This window comes from Dermacentor variabilis, chromosome 1, assembly GCF_050947875.1.
Source record: "Dermacentor variabilis isolate Ectoservices chromosome 1, ASM5094787v1, whole genome shotgun sequence".
In the NCBI taxonomy this organism is placed as follows: Eukaryota; Metazoa; Arthropoda; class Arachnida; order Ixodida; family Ixodidae; genus Dermacentor; species Dermacentor variabilis.
In genome coordinates this window covers 266,386,702-266,402,420 of record NC_134568.1, presented here as the reverse complement: position 1 = coordinate 266,402,420, position 15,719 = coordinate 266,386,702, and the positions used below count along the sequence as shown (strand labels likewise).

Here is a 15,719-nt window from a genome sequence, read left to right as displayed (position 1 = left end):
ATCGAACTCTGGAGCCGGTGTCCATCATAGCAATAAGTGGCAACTTATAGAGGTCAAGGCTAATCAGTCAACACCACAACGATCCCTGCGAAGGCTTCCATAAGTTTACTAGTTTCATTGAAACACATCTTCAAGTCCACGTCAGAATACTGCGCAGCTAGCACTGCACCCAAAGCACATAACGGTCCAAAATTCGACATGGTTTTTGATCAGATCAGTCCAAATTGTCAATCTTGTTACGCCAAGGCACTTTATCTCTTTGGAACCATCGCTGCACATATAGTACGAAGCCAAGGTGAAGGTCGGGGTATCCATGCTGCATGAGGCGCCGTTTTGTACACATTCTAATGCGGCAATGCAGTACGATGCAAACTTCGAGCCGACTGCAGCAGTGCCTGAAAATACCGGACAGATTTAGCATGTCGTAAAACATTGGAAGCCGAAAAAGAAAAAAAAGGGGAAAGTTCTGAGAAGTGTGCGTTTAGTATATTTTCCTGGGCCATCGGGTCGGTCGCCTAATAGCTCGACGTAACCAAAGCTTCACTAAATGGATACTACTTACCTGTGTATTCTTACTATTATTGCATTCTTATTATGCAGAATAAGCAAGAGCTTATTCTTCACTAATTGGAATGGCTGACAGGGCTTAATGTGATGTCCTCGGCTGCGCTATGAGAACATAGGCCACCTATTGTGCCCCTGTCCTCGATTTGACATACAAAGACGATCGATGTCCAATGCACTGTGGCGACCAGACTATCGTCCCGTGACAGCACACACGCTACTGGAACACCGTCCCTACCGGTCATCGACCCAGGAGGAAGTGAAGGCGCTTGTGTGCTTTTTGAGAACGACTGGCTTGAGCGAACCCCTTTGACTGTGTGCTGCAGTCTGCGCGCGTGCGCACATTCACAGCCTTCATCTCTCTCTTCTCTGTATTCCCATGCTCCCTTCCGCTAGCGTAGGGTGGCCAATTAGACGCTTTTCTAGTTAACATCCCTGCCTTCTCTTCCCTTTCTTTCCTCTCTTGTGGGAAAGCAAAGTGTACTACCATTCAACTAAGATACGAACTTTTCTGTGTACATGTGCTCACAAGACTACACTTAACAGCTTATTGTTTTGCATTAGCAGAAGCTTTTTCTATGTGCGTTTTGGTTTTGCTAAATACAGTGTAGCAGCAGAAACCACCAGTGATATTTTCGTTACTTTTTCTTTTTTTTTTTGCCTGAGCGTCGGCTATGTGTGTTTTATGTCTCAACATTGTGAAACTTTTAGAAAAAGTTCATTAGAGTCCATGCATATTAAGAATTAGTTTATCCCGCTTGTGAAAACTGGTCGTTCGTTCGTTCGCTCTTTGAGTAGTGGCTGCAAGCATAAACGGCGCTTTGAGAACGACAGTATTAGCTTGTTGGTATGTGCCCTTCTAATTGTTTGTAATGCGGGCATGGACGGCACATGAGACAGTACAGAGCACTGTGTGTTGTCCCATGGGCCGTCTATGCCCGTGTCGTTGTGACTGCGCTGCAACAAATTAGGAGGCTGTACGCGAGTACGTAATTTGTGAAACGGTTTTTGTGAAAACGAATGGAGAAGAATTGCTGTAGTAACGAAAAACATGAAGTCATTGGTTTTGATCTAAATGCTGTCTTTTGGCAAAATGATGGGCATGCTGTAGCTGATAGTAGATGTACTGTGCATTTTATCAAGGTTCCGCAGCCATTCCTTGGTAAAATACAGCTGTCAGCTAGAAATCGAAGCCGATATTCACAAATCAGCTCGTACGCTAAAGCAGTTCTGAAGAACTAAATTCCGACAATCTCAATAACGAATATAGTAAATGAAGAGTGGCTGGCTGATGACAAACAGTTGATATTGACGAAAAATTTCGTGAATTCAGCCCCTAATCCTTTCTTTTCGTAAACAGCTGCAATGTTCTGGTGGCTATTCTTGTTATAGTAGTAAATTTGTGCACCGTAATAGCTATACAAAATGAACAACAGGACCACAACAAAAGTATGTTCAAAGACTATTTATTTCGCTCTTTTTTCAAGGAATTCACAAAACAATTATAAAACACCTTTCAAAACAATAGCCGAGACATCTTGTCTCTAAAATAAATATTCTTAAAAGTGAACATTACTCTGCCGCAGTTTTATCGAACACAATATATTAGCGTTTTTCTTTATTATGTATAATTGCACTGAACGGAAAACCGAGAACAGTAACTTTAATTGCTGTACATATGTATTCAATGATACACAAGAACCTGGGTCTCAAACGTGAATAAAATCCACACAAAACAGGGCACAAAGCAATATTTTAGGCTCTTTCGGAGATGTGAGAATTACCTGGGCTTCACATTATCGCATTTGTTGGAATAGAACCCGGCCAAGTGCCGTGAAATCTCAGATGAACAATATCGGAGAAAGTCGATTTTCTGAAATGCGCACCATAACTAATACACTTTCTGTCGTCGTTCGTAAAACAGGAAAAAAAATATTTCCTTGTTTTTTTTTTGTAATGCAAGGTTCTTCACATAATTTTCTAAAACGTTCAACAAGCAGTGGCGAAGCCAGTCATGGGGAGTGTGGAAGACCACATTTCTCTCGGTAATGGTAAATTTTCCTCATTTTTGTTCGCAGTGGTTATTTTCTTGCATTACTGACACTTTTTATGCGTATATTTATAGAATATGTCTGACGTTTCATTTAGGACTCCCCTTTCCGTGAATTCCGGAATCACGAATATCTTCCAGTTCACGTTCCTGGCTGTGCCTCTGCCTCACAGTGCAGTATTTACCCATTTTTATTATTAACACATGAATCTTCAAACTTTTGTGAACATGTGAGCTCATGTCCTTTAGGAGTATTTGTTTTCTTTCTTTAGGCGCTTGATATTGACAGAAATATGAATAACAGCGCCTCAGCAGTGAAGACTGCGTCGGAACTCTCGAAAACAACACTCTGAACACGCTAACACCAACATTTTTTATTAGCACTTAGTTTAATACTGGCATGGACACGGACACAAAGAAGCCGTAGTCTGAAGACTAACTTCAGTCGGCAACATGCACCAGAACTCCACGTGAAGGACTTTCGTTGATGTCAAACCTGAAGCGAAGGTCGCAATTAGTGCGACCTAGTCGTTATATTTTGTCAAAGACATGCACCTACGATAAAAACTAGACGAATTTAGTTTTTATACAGTGCACTGCTACACATGCAATAGAGTCTTACAGCAGAAGTACAATTGAATATCATGCAGTCTAGAAGAGAGATGTACACTACAAGAAGAGAGACGCTCAAAACGAAACCATTTCGCTCTTTTTGGCAGCAATCAAGCAGCCTTATTGCTTAGTCTCTTTTCGCATCGCCTACATTCTCTTTAGGCCTTAATAAAACGACTAATGCATGCCTCTTATTATACAGTCGTCCATGCATAGCCAGCTTACAGGCGTAAAAGCAAAAAACTACCAAAAGTCGCATAGCTTATGCGTGTTCGAAGGTCCGCAAGCGGTAAAATTATTGCTTTAGTTTAAGGTACAGGTGTTGTCAATGCATTAAATATTATTTATTGCTGCAAAAAAGACCCCGCGTTTGTGATTGACGACTTAGAATTTCCTGTAGCCGTTACCGGTCAGATTTATATGCTGCTCACTGACAAATGCCGCAGGCCATGCGATTGCAAGAAGCTCTCGGGAAACATAACTGTGTAGATTAACAGAGTGAGGAGCAGATGGCGGCGCACGGTACAAGCGCCATGGATACATATAGGGTTGGCGAGTCAACTTTAGCATTTTGTATTTATTGCTTGCGCTTTCTTGTACAGCGTAGGGACTACAGTGTTTACACAACCGGTTCAATGCGATCTTCTGAAGTAGGCGGGGCTGAAAGTGGTTACAAAGCAGTTATACATTTTTTATGTGCGCGCAAATGTTATTGCGAACAGTCGCCAAGCAATGCTTCCTTCCAGGTGGTAACTCACAAAGGACAGCACTATGTACACAGCCAATAGCACAGCGAGCTATTCTATTGGTGCTTTTGGCGTCGTGAAAAAATGAGATCAATATCACAAAATCTTCCTTCCTATTTGCTAATTTTCCGAAGTAACCAATTGTTACCAGTCTAGGCTTTTTTTTTTTTTGCCTAACTCCATATCTTCTTTACGTATCAATTTTGGTAAGCTGGGAAATGCAGTAAATATAGTGTGATAATATAATTATTTCCCCATTTCCTTCTAAGAAAGCATGAAAAATGTCTGAATCTTCCCACATATTATTCCTACTATTGCTTAGAATGTGATTTAAATGCGTATTTACTTTTGTAACGCGTCGCTGTAATTTTCAGGATTGAAACCATATGATTTAACATCATATGACTGTGCATAATTTGGAGCTCAGTAATACCCACTGAAACCTTTACTGCAGTCCGGGAACAGTCCCTACTGGCGTACATTTGGTTACGTCTCTTGGAACTCTATTTCATTCTACAGCAACGAAAGGTTCCGAACAAAGGCTCAAATAGAGTAAGCCGCCGTTTCATGCTTAAGTACCCGCTCGCCAAGTAGTTGTTAAGCGAAATAGATGATCAGCTTTATTACAATACCTTAAGCCTTCTGCTGATAGCGCGAAAGGCGTTCGACAGCAAAAGGAACGAGAAAGACATTATGCTCAGGGCATTTGAAGTGTTTGATTCCTCTAATAAACGAGATATACAATGTTTCTGCCGCAATGGATTACCTAACGCCTTCGAAGCAGGATTATATAGCATATCAAATTACTTGGCAGTTCCTTGCTCTATAGCCACGGATAGGCTGCTCAAATGAGCGTAACATTTAAAGTTTAATCAAGCTGAAAGCGTTGCTGCTTGACCTCAACAGGAAACGTCCACCGCTAGAGAACTTCGCGAAAAAAAAAAATAGCGCAGTCAGAATGCCCTATGTAACACGCACGAACACACTTTTTAACTACTATTCATATACGTTCATCAAATCTATAACAGTAAGAGCGATGTTAGTGACATAGCGACGAAGCGCTCTATATAGTCAGTTCACGTTAAAGCGCGCAGAGTGACTTGGCTTGACTTCTGCCACTTTCTTGCTGCGTCATTCAACAACCCCACGCTGGCCAGTATTCAAAAGTAACGCAGCCATGTATACGGCTTTTTTATCAGCGTTTATGCATATTGCTTTCATAAAAGACACCTAACTCAGAGACTGTATCATTTGCTGTCATGGGTAGGCTGCCATCATCCAGACTTATTGTGCTCAAACAGAAGGACATATCGCACCCAACACAGGTTCAAACTTCTTTGCATAACATTATGTAGTGATTAGCTCCTGGTTTTTCTTTTCTTTCTTTTATTTAGCGCAGTTGCACATGCAACTAAGTTAAGTATTAGCATGCAGTGCTTAATTTGTGCGTTTTACCTCATTGATTGAAATCTAGCTGCAAATGTGCGAGTAATTTCCTTACATTCCCCGCATTTCACGGTGACATTTAGGTTATCTGCTGGGGTTTCGGTTTAATGGTGTGGCTATTTGTGGAAAAACAACTACGTAGCTTTCGCCGTAATTCTCCCCATCTCATCCACTGGATTTTTCAGATCCGGCGTTTAGCACTGATAGTGCTCGGTATCGGTGAGAAGTCAGCATAAACATTTGCGAAATTACAAAGCTCAAGTTTCCCAATGCATCACAAATGTAATTTATGTGTTGCTCTTAAAATAAAATGGGAGCACTCATCGATTCGAATTAGTTCAACGATCCCGGTTTCCCTATTGAACGTGAACCGAAGATTTGGTAACCAAAGACGCTCGTCATGCCTTTGAACTCATAAGCAGCGAAGGAATACTGAACGACGGAGTAATAGCAGCACGCATTGGCAGAGCCAGCCAAGTATCAGAGATTGTGAATGCACTTCAAATCGCCACTCCAGACGCATACTACAGCTGACGTAGGCGAACCGCATTAGCGAAGAGAGAAACCGTAACACGAAAGCACACCGGCACAAGCACAAAACGAGAACCACTCGCATTCCGGCGCGTATTTACAAAAACAGACGTTTACGAAGCATTTGTACAAAGCAGAAGCCACACGGTACATTCTCGTCGGCACTAGACACAATTCTATTTCGATTGTCTCTACTTTGAAGTATAAAGTAGTGCCTGTATAACCATCTGTACAGTGGCAAAGAAAGCAAAGCGTTTCCTATCACACCGCTTGCTGTCTCAGCGGTATACATCGTTGCTGGGAAAGCGGCGCACAGGCGTCGAGGACTATACACAACCGCGCGCGATGCTGTAAGCCAAGCATCCACTGCGCCCTGGCTACACCTATTCGCAAGCGCAAAGTGGCGTACTGCGCGACAAACTGTACAATGTATTATTGCTGGTCGAATATGTCGATTGCTTTGTGGCAAGACGACTGTAGTTGGGAAGCTGTCTAGCCGCCGGGGCGATTCGCTCCGGCGAAGGGTCAAACCAAAAGCCTCTCCGGTGGCTGTCTACTGCAGAACGGTGAGGCACGCCTAGCACTATTTCCTAGCTTCTCGATACAAGAGCGCGCTTGGCAATGACTGAGGACCGCGGGAACGAAAATTCCATCGCGGAACACCGGGAGGGCCTTCGCTAGAAAGTCAGATGCAGCATCAGTAACACCCAAAACTAGACAGCGGTCGTTGCAGAGTTAAATGAGAACACAGCCGGGGTCGGACCCGGGAAGGGATCCGAGCGTGTACGAGCGGTCCCCGAGGGAGCGAGGACTTTCTAGCCTGTGGAACAGCTCGGTCTCTCTCTTAGTCGGGATTGCATAGGAGACTACGTGATGTCTATATAGCGCTAATGCACTTTGTTTTCGAAGATTGCACGTTTTAGCCAGGTTATTGCTATGCGAACTATACTACAGCAGATACAGCAGGTCACGTAAAGATGTGCGAATGTTGGCCACCACTAACGCGTTGAAAGGCGACCCTGTGTTGAAGTGCTCGCATGAAAGTCATCTGCGCTCTCTATCACTTTGCTTGAGGCTGAGCACTGCTGCTGGTATTCTTTGGACACATACTATGTTTTGACTAGAACGTTGAATACCTTAAAGTTCGTATTTTACATAGTTTTTTAGAGTTCAGTAACATTTCTTATTCAAGGGGTTTCTATTTGCATTCATTCAGTTCACTTGTAACTGTTCTGTTCAACATCTAAGAATATTTTTCCCAAAATAACGCAAATGCGTTAGCATTAGGCTACATGAGCCTTTGGTTATCTTTGAGCAGGGTGTAGCTTTGAGCGAGTTGGTGGAATAGACTCTCACGACACAGCGACGAACGCGACTGTCATGACTGGACGCATGAATTGCTGGACACCTAATGTTTCGAGTGTATGGTTTTATTGTTCGTGCTGTTAGTGTTCCTTCCTGTATCCTTAGGCTGGTTATCTTTACTGCGTCAACTGATTTTCGTGCCCCGTTATTCGGTCCCAATAAGTTATTGTTTCTGCTTCTGCGGGAGTATTCTTTAGATATCGCGCAATGTTATGCTCTATTATGTTGCGGATGAAAACTGATTATGTTGAGCTCAACTGGTTCGATGCAGATAAAAGAAGAAAAAAAAAGCGAAGTTATAGAAGCTTAGACCACGCGTCTTCAACTGCCGGCAGATGCTGTATTGTTGCGATGAGCCAGAGAAGAGCAAATTATCATTGGCTTGCAATTTGATCTGATTCGTATCAAACAGCTCGACGCGGCTAATATAATCTGCGCCATGCGCACATAGTGCACCTTTTACGCATACAGCCACAGTGTAAATATACACCTCGCTTGCTGAATATTGCTCGTCTTATCAAGCTACATCCATGTTATTGTCCGATCAGTCCGGAAACTGAAGCCATTCGCACACCTTTATTAACCACAACAACGATATTCTACTTTACACCACAAATACTGCGTTCCGCCTCATACCAAGACGTCGATAGCTGACGCAATGTAGTTCGTTTGAAACGTGGAGGCTCGGTCAACGACCAAGATTTATTGAGCGCAATATTGGCGTTTTTTTTTTCTGAATTACAAAATATTAACCCTTGTAACGACGCAGGATCCTTTTCAATCTGTACAAAGCCGTGGCCGCAATACATTAGCTAAGACATATCGAACGCGCTCTTACCTAAGAAAAAAAAAGAGTATTTGCACATTATTATTATTGATTTGACATTTTTCATGGGGAAGGATTGCAACTAATAAATATACTGCCCAACAACCAATTTTACGGTTTCGTTTATTATGGAATAGCATAAAACTGTCTGCATATTTATTGCTGAGAAACCGGTTTTAAGCAGATAGAAAACAAAGCTAAGGTAACAGCTGTAATACAAAAGGCACCGTTATGGAGAAAATAAGTACATAAACAGACATAGCAGGCTGGTATATACGCAAAACGTCAAATGAAATCAAAATATCATAATTATCTTTTTCATCTTAGCAAGCAGTCGAAGAAAACGAGCGTACATCTACGGTGCGGACGGTACGAAGGAGCACAAAGCAGTTGACCATTGGGTCTAGTGTCACAACAACTACTGAGACAATCGTAGTTGACGTCTGCAGCAGACTTCTCTTCATAAGCATTCAGGCTCATTGAAATAACATCATCAATTGGATTGACAGCGAAAATTTCGAGTAATATGCTTAATCGTCGCTCTTAGAGCTAAGCACGAGCTTTAGGTACCACTCCGCGCCTTCAGCTGCCTCCTGCAGCACTGCCAACGGCGCTGTGCTCCAGACGTGCATTTTTTTTTTTTTTTTGATCAGATACGTATTGCTGCCGCCTGTTGTGGAAGTCAGCTTCGCCGAGTGCCTTCTGCGCTCATGTGCTTCGGTGTGAATAACGGCTGCCGAAGAGCAAGCATAAAATAGCAGCTTGGGCTTGTTGGTTTTTTCCATGCTGGTGTTAACAGTACAAAACGTAGAAGGGACACGAGAAGACGACACCACAAGCGCTTGTGGTGTCGTCTTCTCGCCTCGTGTCCCTTCTACGTTTTGTGCAGTTAACACCACGAAGAGCAAGCGGGGTGGTCGAACACTTTTGCGCAATATAATTGAGTGGAACTTCATATCGTAGGATCGTAACTCCTGATTATCGCGCTATTTTCTTGCATGCATCAGCACCAGCCATCATACGAGCCTTATCGGGTGGCTCTAATGGAACATTGCTCGACGCCAACTTGCCATTTTTCTCGCTTAAATGGAGTAACATAAGCTTAGCGTTTACTCTAATTCTATATGAATGGGAACAGCGGAAAAAAAAGTAAGCGAAGCAAAGTGCTTCTTGTACGTACGCCTGCACCTCTTTGAATGTTACTCATGATAGATCTCACTGGTTTACTACTTCTACGGGTAAGTCTAGCTACATTTCTATATACAAATGTACAAACGACTTCGACACCTGACGCAGTGGCAACAGTTGTGTCTCTGACTTTTGATAGCTCATAAGAAGCTGTCACATTTTTTTTTAATTCAATCCCTACCAGTAGGCGCAACGTGGCTCAGTCGCCACTTGCCTAGTGGGCGCCGTTAGGCTGTGCTCCCTAAGTATGCACTTTGTTTCAGTTTAATTCCTTCGGGCTCGAGTATACGGGTCGAAAATTGAGAGTTATCTTCTGTCCTGTTCAGGACAAGGAAAGAAGAGGTACTCTTGTCTATATTAGAACGCATTGAAGACTAACGCCTCAACTGCGTCATTTGTGACCAAAAAATAATTACTACGACGGCTGCTTATTTCTTTGCCAGAGACGATACCTGAGTCGGAATACTTGCTAATAGGAATACACACCAAAAAAATGGGGCACGAAATTTAGCATCCCTATAAAGTTAAAGAAAGTGGAATTTTTCTCAATTTGCTAGGAGACAATCATGCGCTTGAAAAATGGTCCTTGCTTTTGTTCCTTTCTCCAAAGATACTTGTAATTTCCCTCTAAACCGATTGTTCTGCAGTGACTCAACCCTGTGTCGTCGGTTCCATAACTCCCACGCTACCCGATGCGATGCCGTTATATTGAATTGGAAGTCCCGTCCAAAAGCGACCTGCTTGAGTCAAGCGCTGTCGGTTCCAACGTACTTAAGAAACGTGTTTCACTGAATAACCCTCAAAAGTGGTCCGCATATGGCGTTAGACGCGGCTGTATCTACGACCTCGCAATATATACAAGCTACATTTTTTTCCCCGTGATCTCGACACACGGCGTGGAAGTCGGAGCGGAAAAGCGAACGAAGCCCACGTGGCTTCTAACTTCCGTTCGAGTTGCGTATTCAAAATAGAGTCGAGGATAATGATCGCGCCTCGAACTTATGTAGCGTATCAAAGCGGGAGCGACTACACACAGGCCAGTGTCATGAAGTTGGGGAAAAACAGAAGAAAAAAGTGTTGCCACTTCTATATGCGATGTTTTGGAAGGTAAATTTTTGCAAGCGAAATAAAACTTCGTAGCAGTATGGTACAGGCTACGCGATGCGAGAAAATGTTGGAACGGTGAAACTCGTAAAGAGCGCGTAACTATTCTGCAATTTTTTTGCTGACAGCATGAAAGTATACAATAGGAAGTTTAATGTCAAATTTGAAAAGGGAAGACTCTTACTACGTAATATTTTTATTTTTTCGCTGTGGGGAGGGGTGAATTCTAACTTCTGTGGAAGAACATCATGAGGAGCCTATAGAAGAGGGAAGACGGGAAGATACTACTACGGTAGAGGGAGAACGACACCCAACTAACGCAAAGAAATCAAGTTGTCCGCTCTACAGCATAGCGGGCTCGTGTTGTACGGACGGATAGTGCGTTCAAAAAGCTACGCCATGCTGCCTTCATCGATTGTCGCTGAACACCTGCGCGGAAACTTGTGTATTGACCTGCGCACACCGTCTTTTTTCCCCCTCCCATGAAACGAAAACGAATCTCGCGCAATGCGCTGTCTATAGCCGTGTGCAGGAACGATGAACGGGTGAGGTGGTCTTTAGGCCACGAATTTTCCCTCTCACCAGTGGATGATTGGCAACAGACGCCAGGAGAGGCGCCGTCAAGAAATTCAAGTGGAGTAAAGGATTAGATAAAAGTGGTGTCGCGAATTTTTTTTTTTTCAAAAATTTCACGTTCATTAACTCTAAGAATTGAGAATGCCCCAGAAAGCATGAAGAAAATCTGGATGTTAGAAACACGTTGAAGTTGTGTTATCGCATTACGCAGTTGCCTAGTGCATTTTAGTTTTATTGCGCAATACCCCTACGAGTTTCACATTTTCCTGCCAGCGAGTAATTAAAATATGACTTTTACGTTTTGTTCCTATCCTAATGCATGTAGTCTTTAGACCGCGCTATAAAATGAAGGCTGTATATAGCCGGGAAGTCCTGTACACTATGAAGTCTACCGCAGTCCGCGCAAGATAAAATTTCCTTACGCCAACAACAATTTCTCTACGTAGCAAACGAGGGAATCACTGTGTACACGTTTGCATAGCAGCAAAAGTGAATGAAATGCCTGAGCACGTCTAACCACATTACTGGAGAAACGCCAGGTATTTATCGTTGTTTTGCGGACATGTAGTGGTAAGTCACAAAAACACGTCTAATTCGCGAGCATGCAGCATTATTTTGGTCAAGAGATGTACACACGGCCGCCGTCAGAGACGTTGATCGTGAAAGAATTGCACAAGGTTAACTTAGTAAGTTTACAGGGTTTCGCAGTGCACTTTGCATACGTTTTAGAAGCGACTGATCTCACCTGAGTGTTACCTCAGCGAAAGCGATTATTTCTTCTTAAAACTCCTAAAAAGGAACAAGGGCACCGGTTTCTTTTCTCGCGCGCGCGCGCGTACTTTGCACCTGTGGGAACGGACGCCATTGTTAACGAGGCGTGAGTGCAACTGCTTTCGGTGTGTGTATGTTTCCTACCTCGATTAGCTTTGCAGTGGGCGGAGAAACAAAAAAAAATGACAAGCGCTTCACGGAGGAGGTGGCGGCAACGCGGGAGGAAGTGAGCCCAGAGGTCTTAGGTGGTGAGGCCCAAAACGGCGGCCATGGCGGGACCCAGCTGGTGGTGTTCGGCGGGCGGCAGCGCCGGAGAAGGAGGCGAAGGCGTCGCGCCGTCTTTGAAGCAGGCCGACTCGAGGTGCTTGTTGAGGTAGGACTTGAGCGCGAACGACTTGTGGCAGCGCGCGCAGCGGAAGTGCTTGAGGCCCGAGTGGGTCTGCATGTGGGCGCGCAGGTTGGAGCGGTCGGCGAACGCCTTGCCGCAGTGGGCGCAGCCGAACGGCTTCTCGCCGGTGTGCGAGCGCATGTGGCCCTGCAGGAGCCAGGGCCGCGAGAACGCCTTGCCGCACACGGGGCACTTGTGGCTCAGGTTGTGCGTCAGCACGTGCATGGCCAGCGCCGGCATGGACACGTACACCTTGGCGCACGTCGGGCACTTCTTGGCCAGCTGCGAGTCCGGGCTGCGGTGCGTCTGCTTGTGGCGCGACAGGTTCGACGAGGTCGCGTAGTGCTTGCCGCACTCGCCGCACGTGTAGCGCGGCCGGTCCTCGGTGGCGGGGCGCCGCGTGGTGCCTGGCGGGCCCGAGACGGTCGTGCGGCGCCGAGACCGACCGTCGCTGATGAAGAAGGCGTCGTACGTGTAGCTCACGGTCACGGCCCCACTGCGGGCGGCGCCGAACGAGGTGGACGAGCACGAGGAGGAGGCCGGGCTGCTGCTGCGAGCCCCTCCTTCGCTCGATGGTTCGGCCGCCTGCACCGGGGCCAGCGGCAGAGGTGCGGAGCCCAGCGGAGGTCGCGAGTAGAACTCGGGCCCGCTCAGGTCCAGCACCCGCGGCTCATCGCGCAGTGGGCTGTACGCGGCGACCCGCTCGGGCGCCACCAAGCTTTCCGCACCCAGGGCCAGCTGGCCCGTTGAGTAGTCATGGATGAAACCTGCGCAGAATGCAACCTTTGACCTCATCATTGCTACCACAAGGTGGTCAAGTCCCTCACATCGCGGCATTTGCGTGGTTAGCATTATGTAAGGAGCAACTTGCCTCGGCAGCTAAGACATGTCGTAATCCATGCTTCACTGCATTAATCAGAGTGATCGCTAATGAACGCAACTTTTTCTCGCTGGCGAAACTACATAGCAGTGAACGTTGCTGAGTACTTAGTATAATACCGCAAGTGATCGACCGTCAAAACTTGTGACGAAGGGTATCGCGGAAATGTATGCGGATAATTGGTCTATACGAAGCACAAGGCACATGAAGATGGGAAAAGCCATTTTAACGAATTCGTGGTATTGTATTTGTTACGAAACCGTGGCTGTAAGCATCAGCTAGGAGAACTTATGCGATAACCAGTGTGTATTCGCCTAAAGACAAGGTAAAGCTATTACTACCAAATTGTGACCGCGCATACAGATTCTTCAGTGCGAATTTGGTTCACGTCCACTCATGTTACCTGGTAAACGTGCGAATAATTGCGCACTTCACTGGGACGGATTTTAACTGAAAAATATTTCTCGCTCCTCACGAGCAATAAACACAACGCAGTTGCACGTAACAGTGATACGGATGGTGAATTTGTGTGATGTCCTCATCAGTTAAGATACGGTGACGGCTGTTCCAACGGCCACATTCTCGGGTATTTATGTATGCGCACGAGATCAACTCCGGCTGGTTTGGTGCCTTGAGGTGGCATGCGAAGATTTATTGCCCAGCTTTATACTTCTAAAGATCCTGTGCTACGTAACGCCAGTTCTCAAAAGGATTTGCCATACCCGAAGCCATGGCCGTCAGTACGGCCGGCTAACACTCCCAGATTCAGGTCCTGTAGACTTATATAAATACTCAAGAATGTGCACGTGGGAACAACCACCGCCGTAGCTCAATCAGTGATACGAACATTGCGCGCGTGGTGGGGACGTTTTGGTTTCGGCATCCACCGGCGGCAAGTTGTTATTTTCGCCCATTTTCGCTTGCCGTTACCTAACCATTTATGCATTTCAATTGACATAACACAATATTATGCACATACAACGCAAATTTTTGGGATCTATGTGAAGCGAAGCTATCGTGTGGTGTTTAATCAAGTGCTATAGATTTGTCCAGTTCATTCCGGCGTCTTTGCCTCAAATAAGACACATGTGCTGTGGCGCAACCGCAACGTGAAGCACGCAGCGGTCACCTCAAAGAACTAGCTAGTGGCCGTTGGCACGATGGAAGTGTGCGTGCGATTGTGGCCCAGTGGTTAGAGCACGGGACTGCAGTTGTGGGGTATCGAGGTTCGATTGGTTCACCAGCACTGCAGCTCGGTGATCTAGCCATTGGCATAGGGTGAGCTATTCGGCGAGACAGCAGCAGCAGCGCCTAGCAACCACGGTCAGCAATAAGTCCGAGAGTGTTCTCCAAGCGAGCTTCGCTTTGATAATTCCCTCAATCCTTTCTCTGGCTTCGTTATCTGTTAGCTTCATGTGGTTGTGACTGAAGGGAATCGGGCCCCTCGGTTGCCCTTCTTACTGTTCTTCTGAACAGGAAACGTTCTTGGTATGACGTTGCGGCCTCTTGACGCAAAGACAAGTGGCATGCAGGGAGGATAAACTAGACTGCGCGCGAAGTAAGCATGGGTATTTATTTATTTATTTATTTATTTATTTATTTATTTATTTATTTATTTATTTATTTATTTATTTATTTATTTGAGAAATTAAGAGAGGCTCTCTTCAGCAGACCGTAGAACTCGAGTTACACTGAGGAGTTCGCTTGGCGAAGTTATAGCTTCTATAATTACGACCGGGCACCTCCCCCGAAAGTAAAGAAACCCACCCTCAGAAAACACGCTTCAAGTGTTCGAACAAGTGGCGCTGCACTAAAGAGGAGGGGCAGCAAAAGCATAACAAGGTTTAAATTTTCACTTTGTGATACGTTTGCACGCTAAAATGAAACGTTCAACATTTCGCCGTGCATTTGTTTGCATGCCAAAGGGAAGGATACCGGGTGAATTTCTCGTAACGGACAAAATGCCCAAGCCTAAGTTTCCCATCTGTGCACATGAATGAGTTTCCATTTTCTTCCCTTGAAGATGTCGCAAAGTCAATTAGTTATATGCGCTGTTATCTTTGCCCTTTTATAATATTCTGCAATAAAATTGTCAGGACTGGTATACAGAACTTGCAGTTCGGGGAGAAATGGAGCCCAATTATTCACAATTCTTTTCGACCGTTGTAAACTTTTGCTGTCTTGGCTGGCGGCCTTCGCTAATGATACGTATGCTGTGACGATTGGCTGGTGCCTACCTTTACGAACCTTTTCGGTGTGCCCATGCTATTGCAAATAGGAGCGTTGTTTACAAAGCTGCTCGTCTTCTCAATAATTAATTCGGGAGCTAATTTCACCGGCTTCTTGAATGGTTCAGTGAAGCCATTCTTTAGTGTAGGGAGGGCTTGACGAAACTAAACCCTGAAATGGGGATCTTTATTCTTTTTCGCAAGAGGCAGTTCGGTACCAGAGCCTAAAAATAGCGCTCTATTTTCCTCTCAGAGCCAACTTGGGGCGCTATAACCTAAAGCTATTCAAACTTTTCTATTCCAAATCTGAAACCAGCCCTCCGCGATTGGTCAAAAATTTTCGAGCCACCACCCCACCCGTCTGTCACGCGGCATCACGAAAACCTCAAAAACGCCCCATCTGATATGATATTTGCACATTAATTATGCGTGATTAGACCGAAT

The 15,719-nt window shown here is 45.1% G+C and overlaps 1 protein-coding gene across 1 annotated transcript in view; it reads right to left on the bottom strand.

Moving 5' to 3' along the window:
- Positions 1 to 2,014: 2,014 nt before the first annotated feature.
- LOC142566404 (transcriptional repressor scratch 1-like) overlaps positions 2,015 to 15,719 on the bottom strand; it is a 45,762-nt gene continuing 32,057 nt past the window's right edge. The window contains exon 2 of the mRNA XM_075677399.1: positions 2,015 to 12,934. Coding sequence (XP_075533514.1) covers positions 12,021 to 12,934 — 914 coding nt within the window. The 3' untranslated portion in view covers positions 2,015 to 12,020. The remainder of the gene's footprint in view (positions 12,935 to 15,719) is intronic.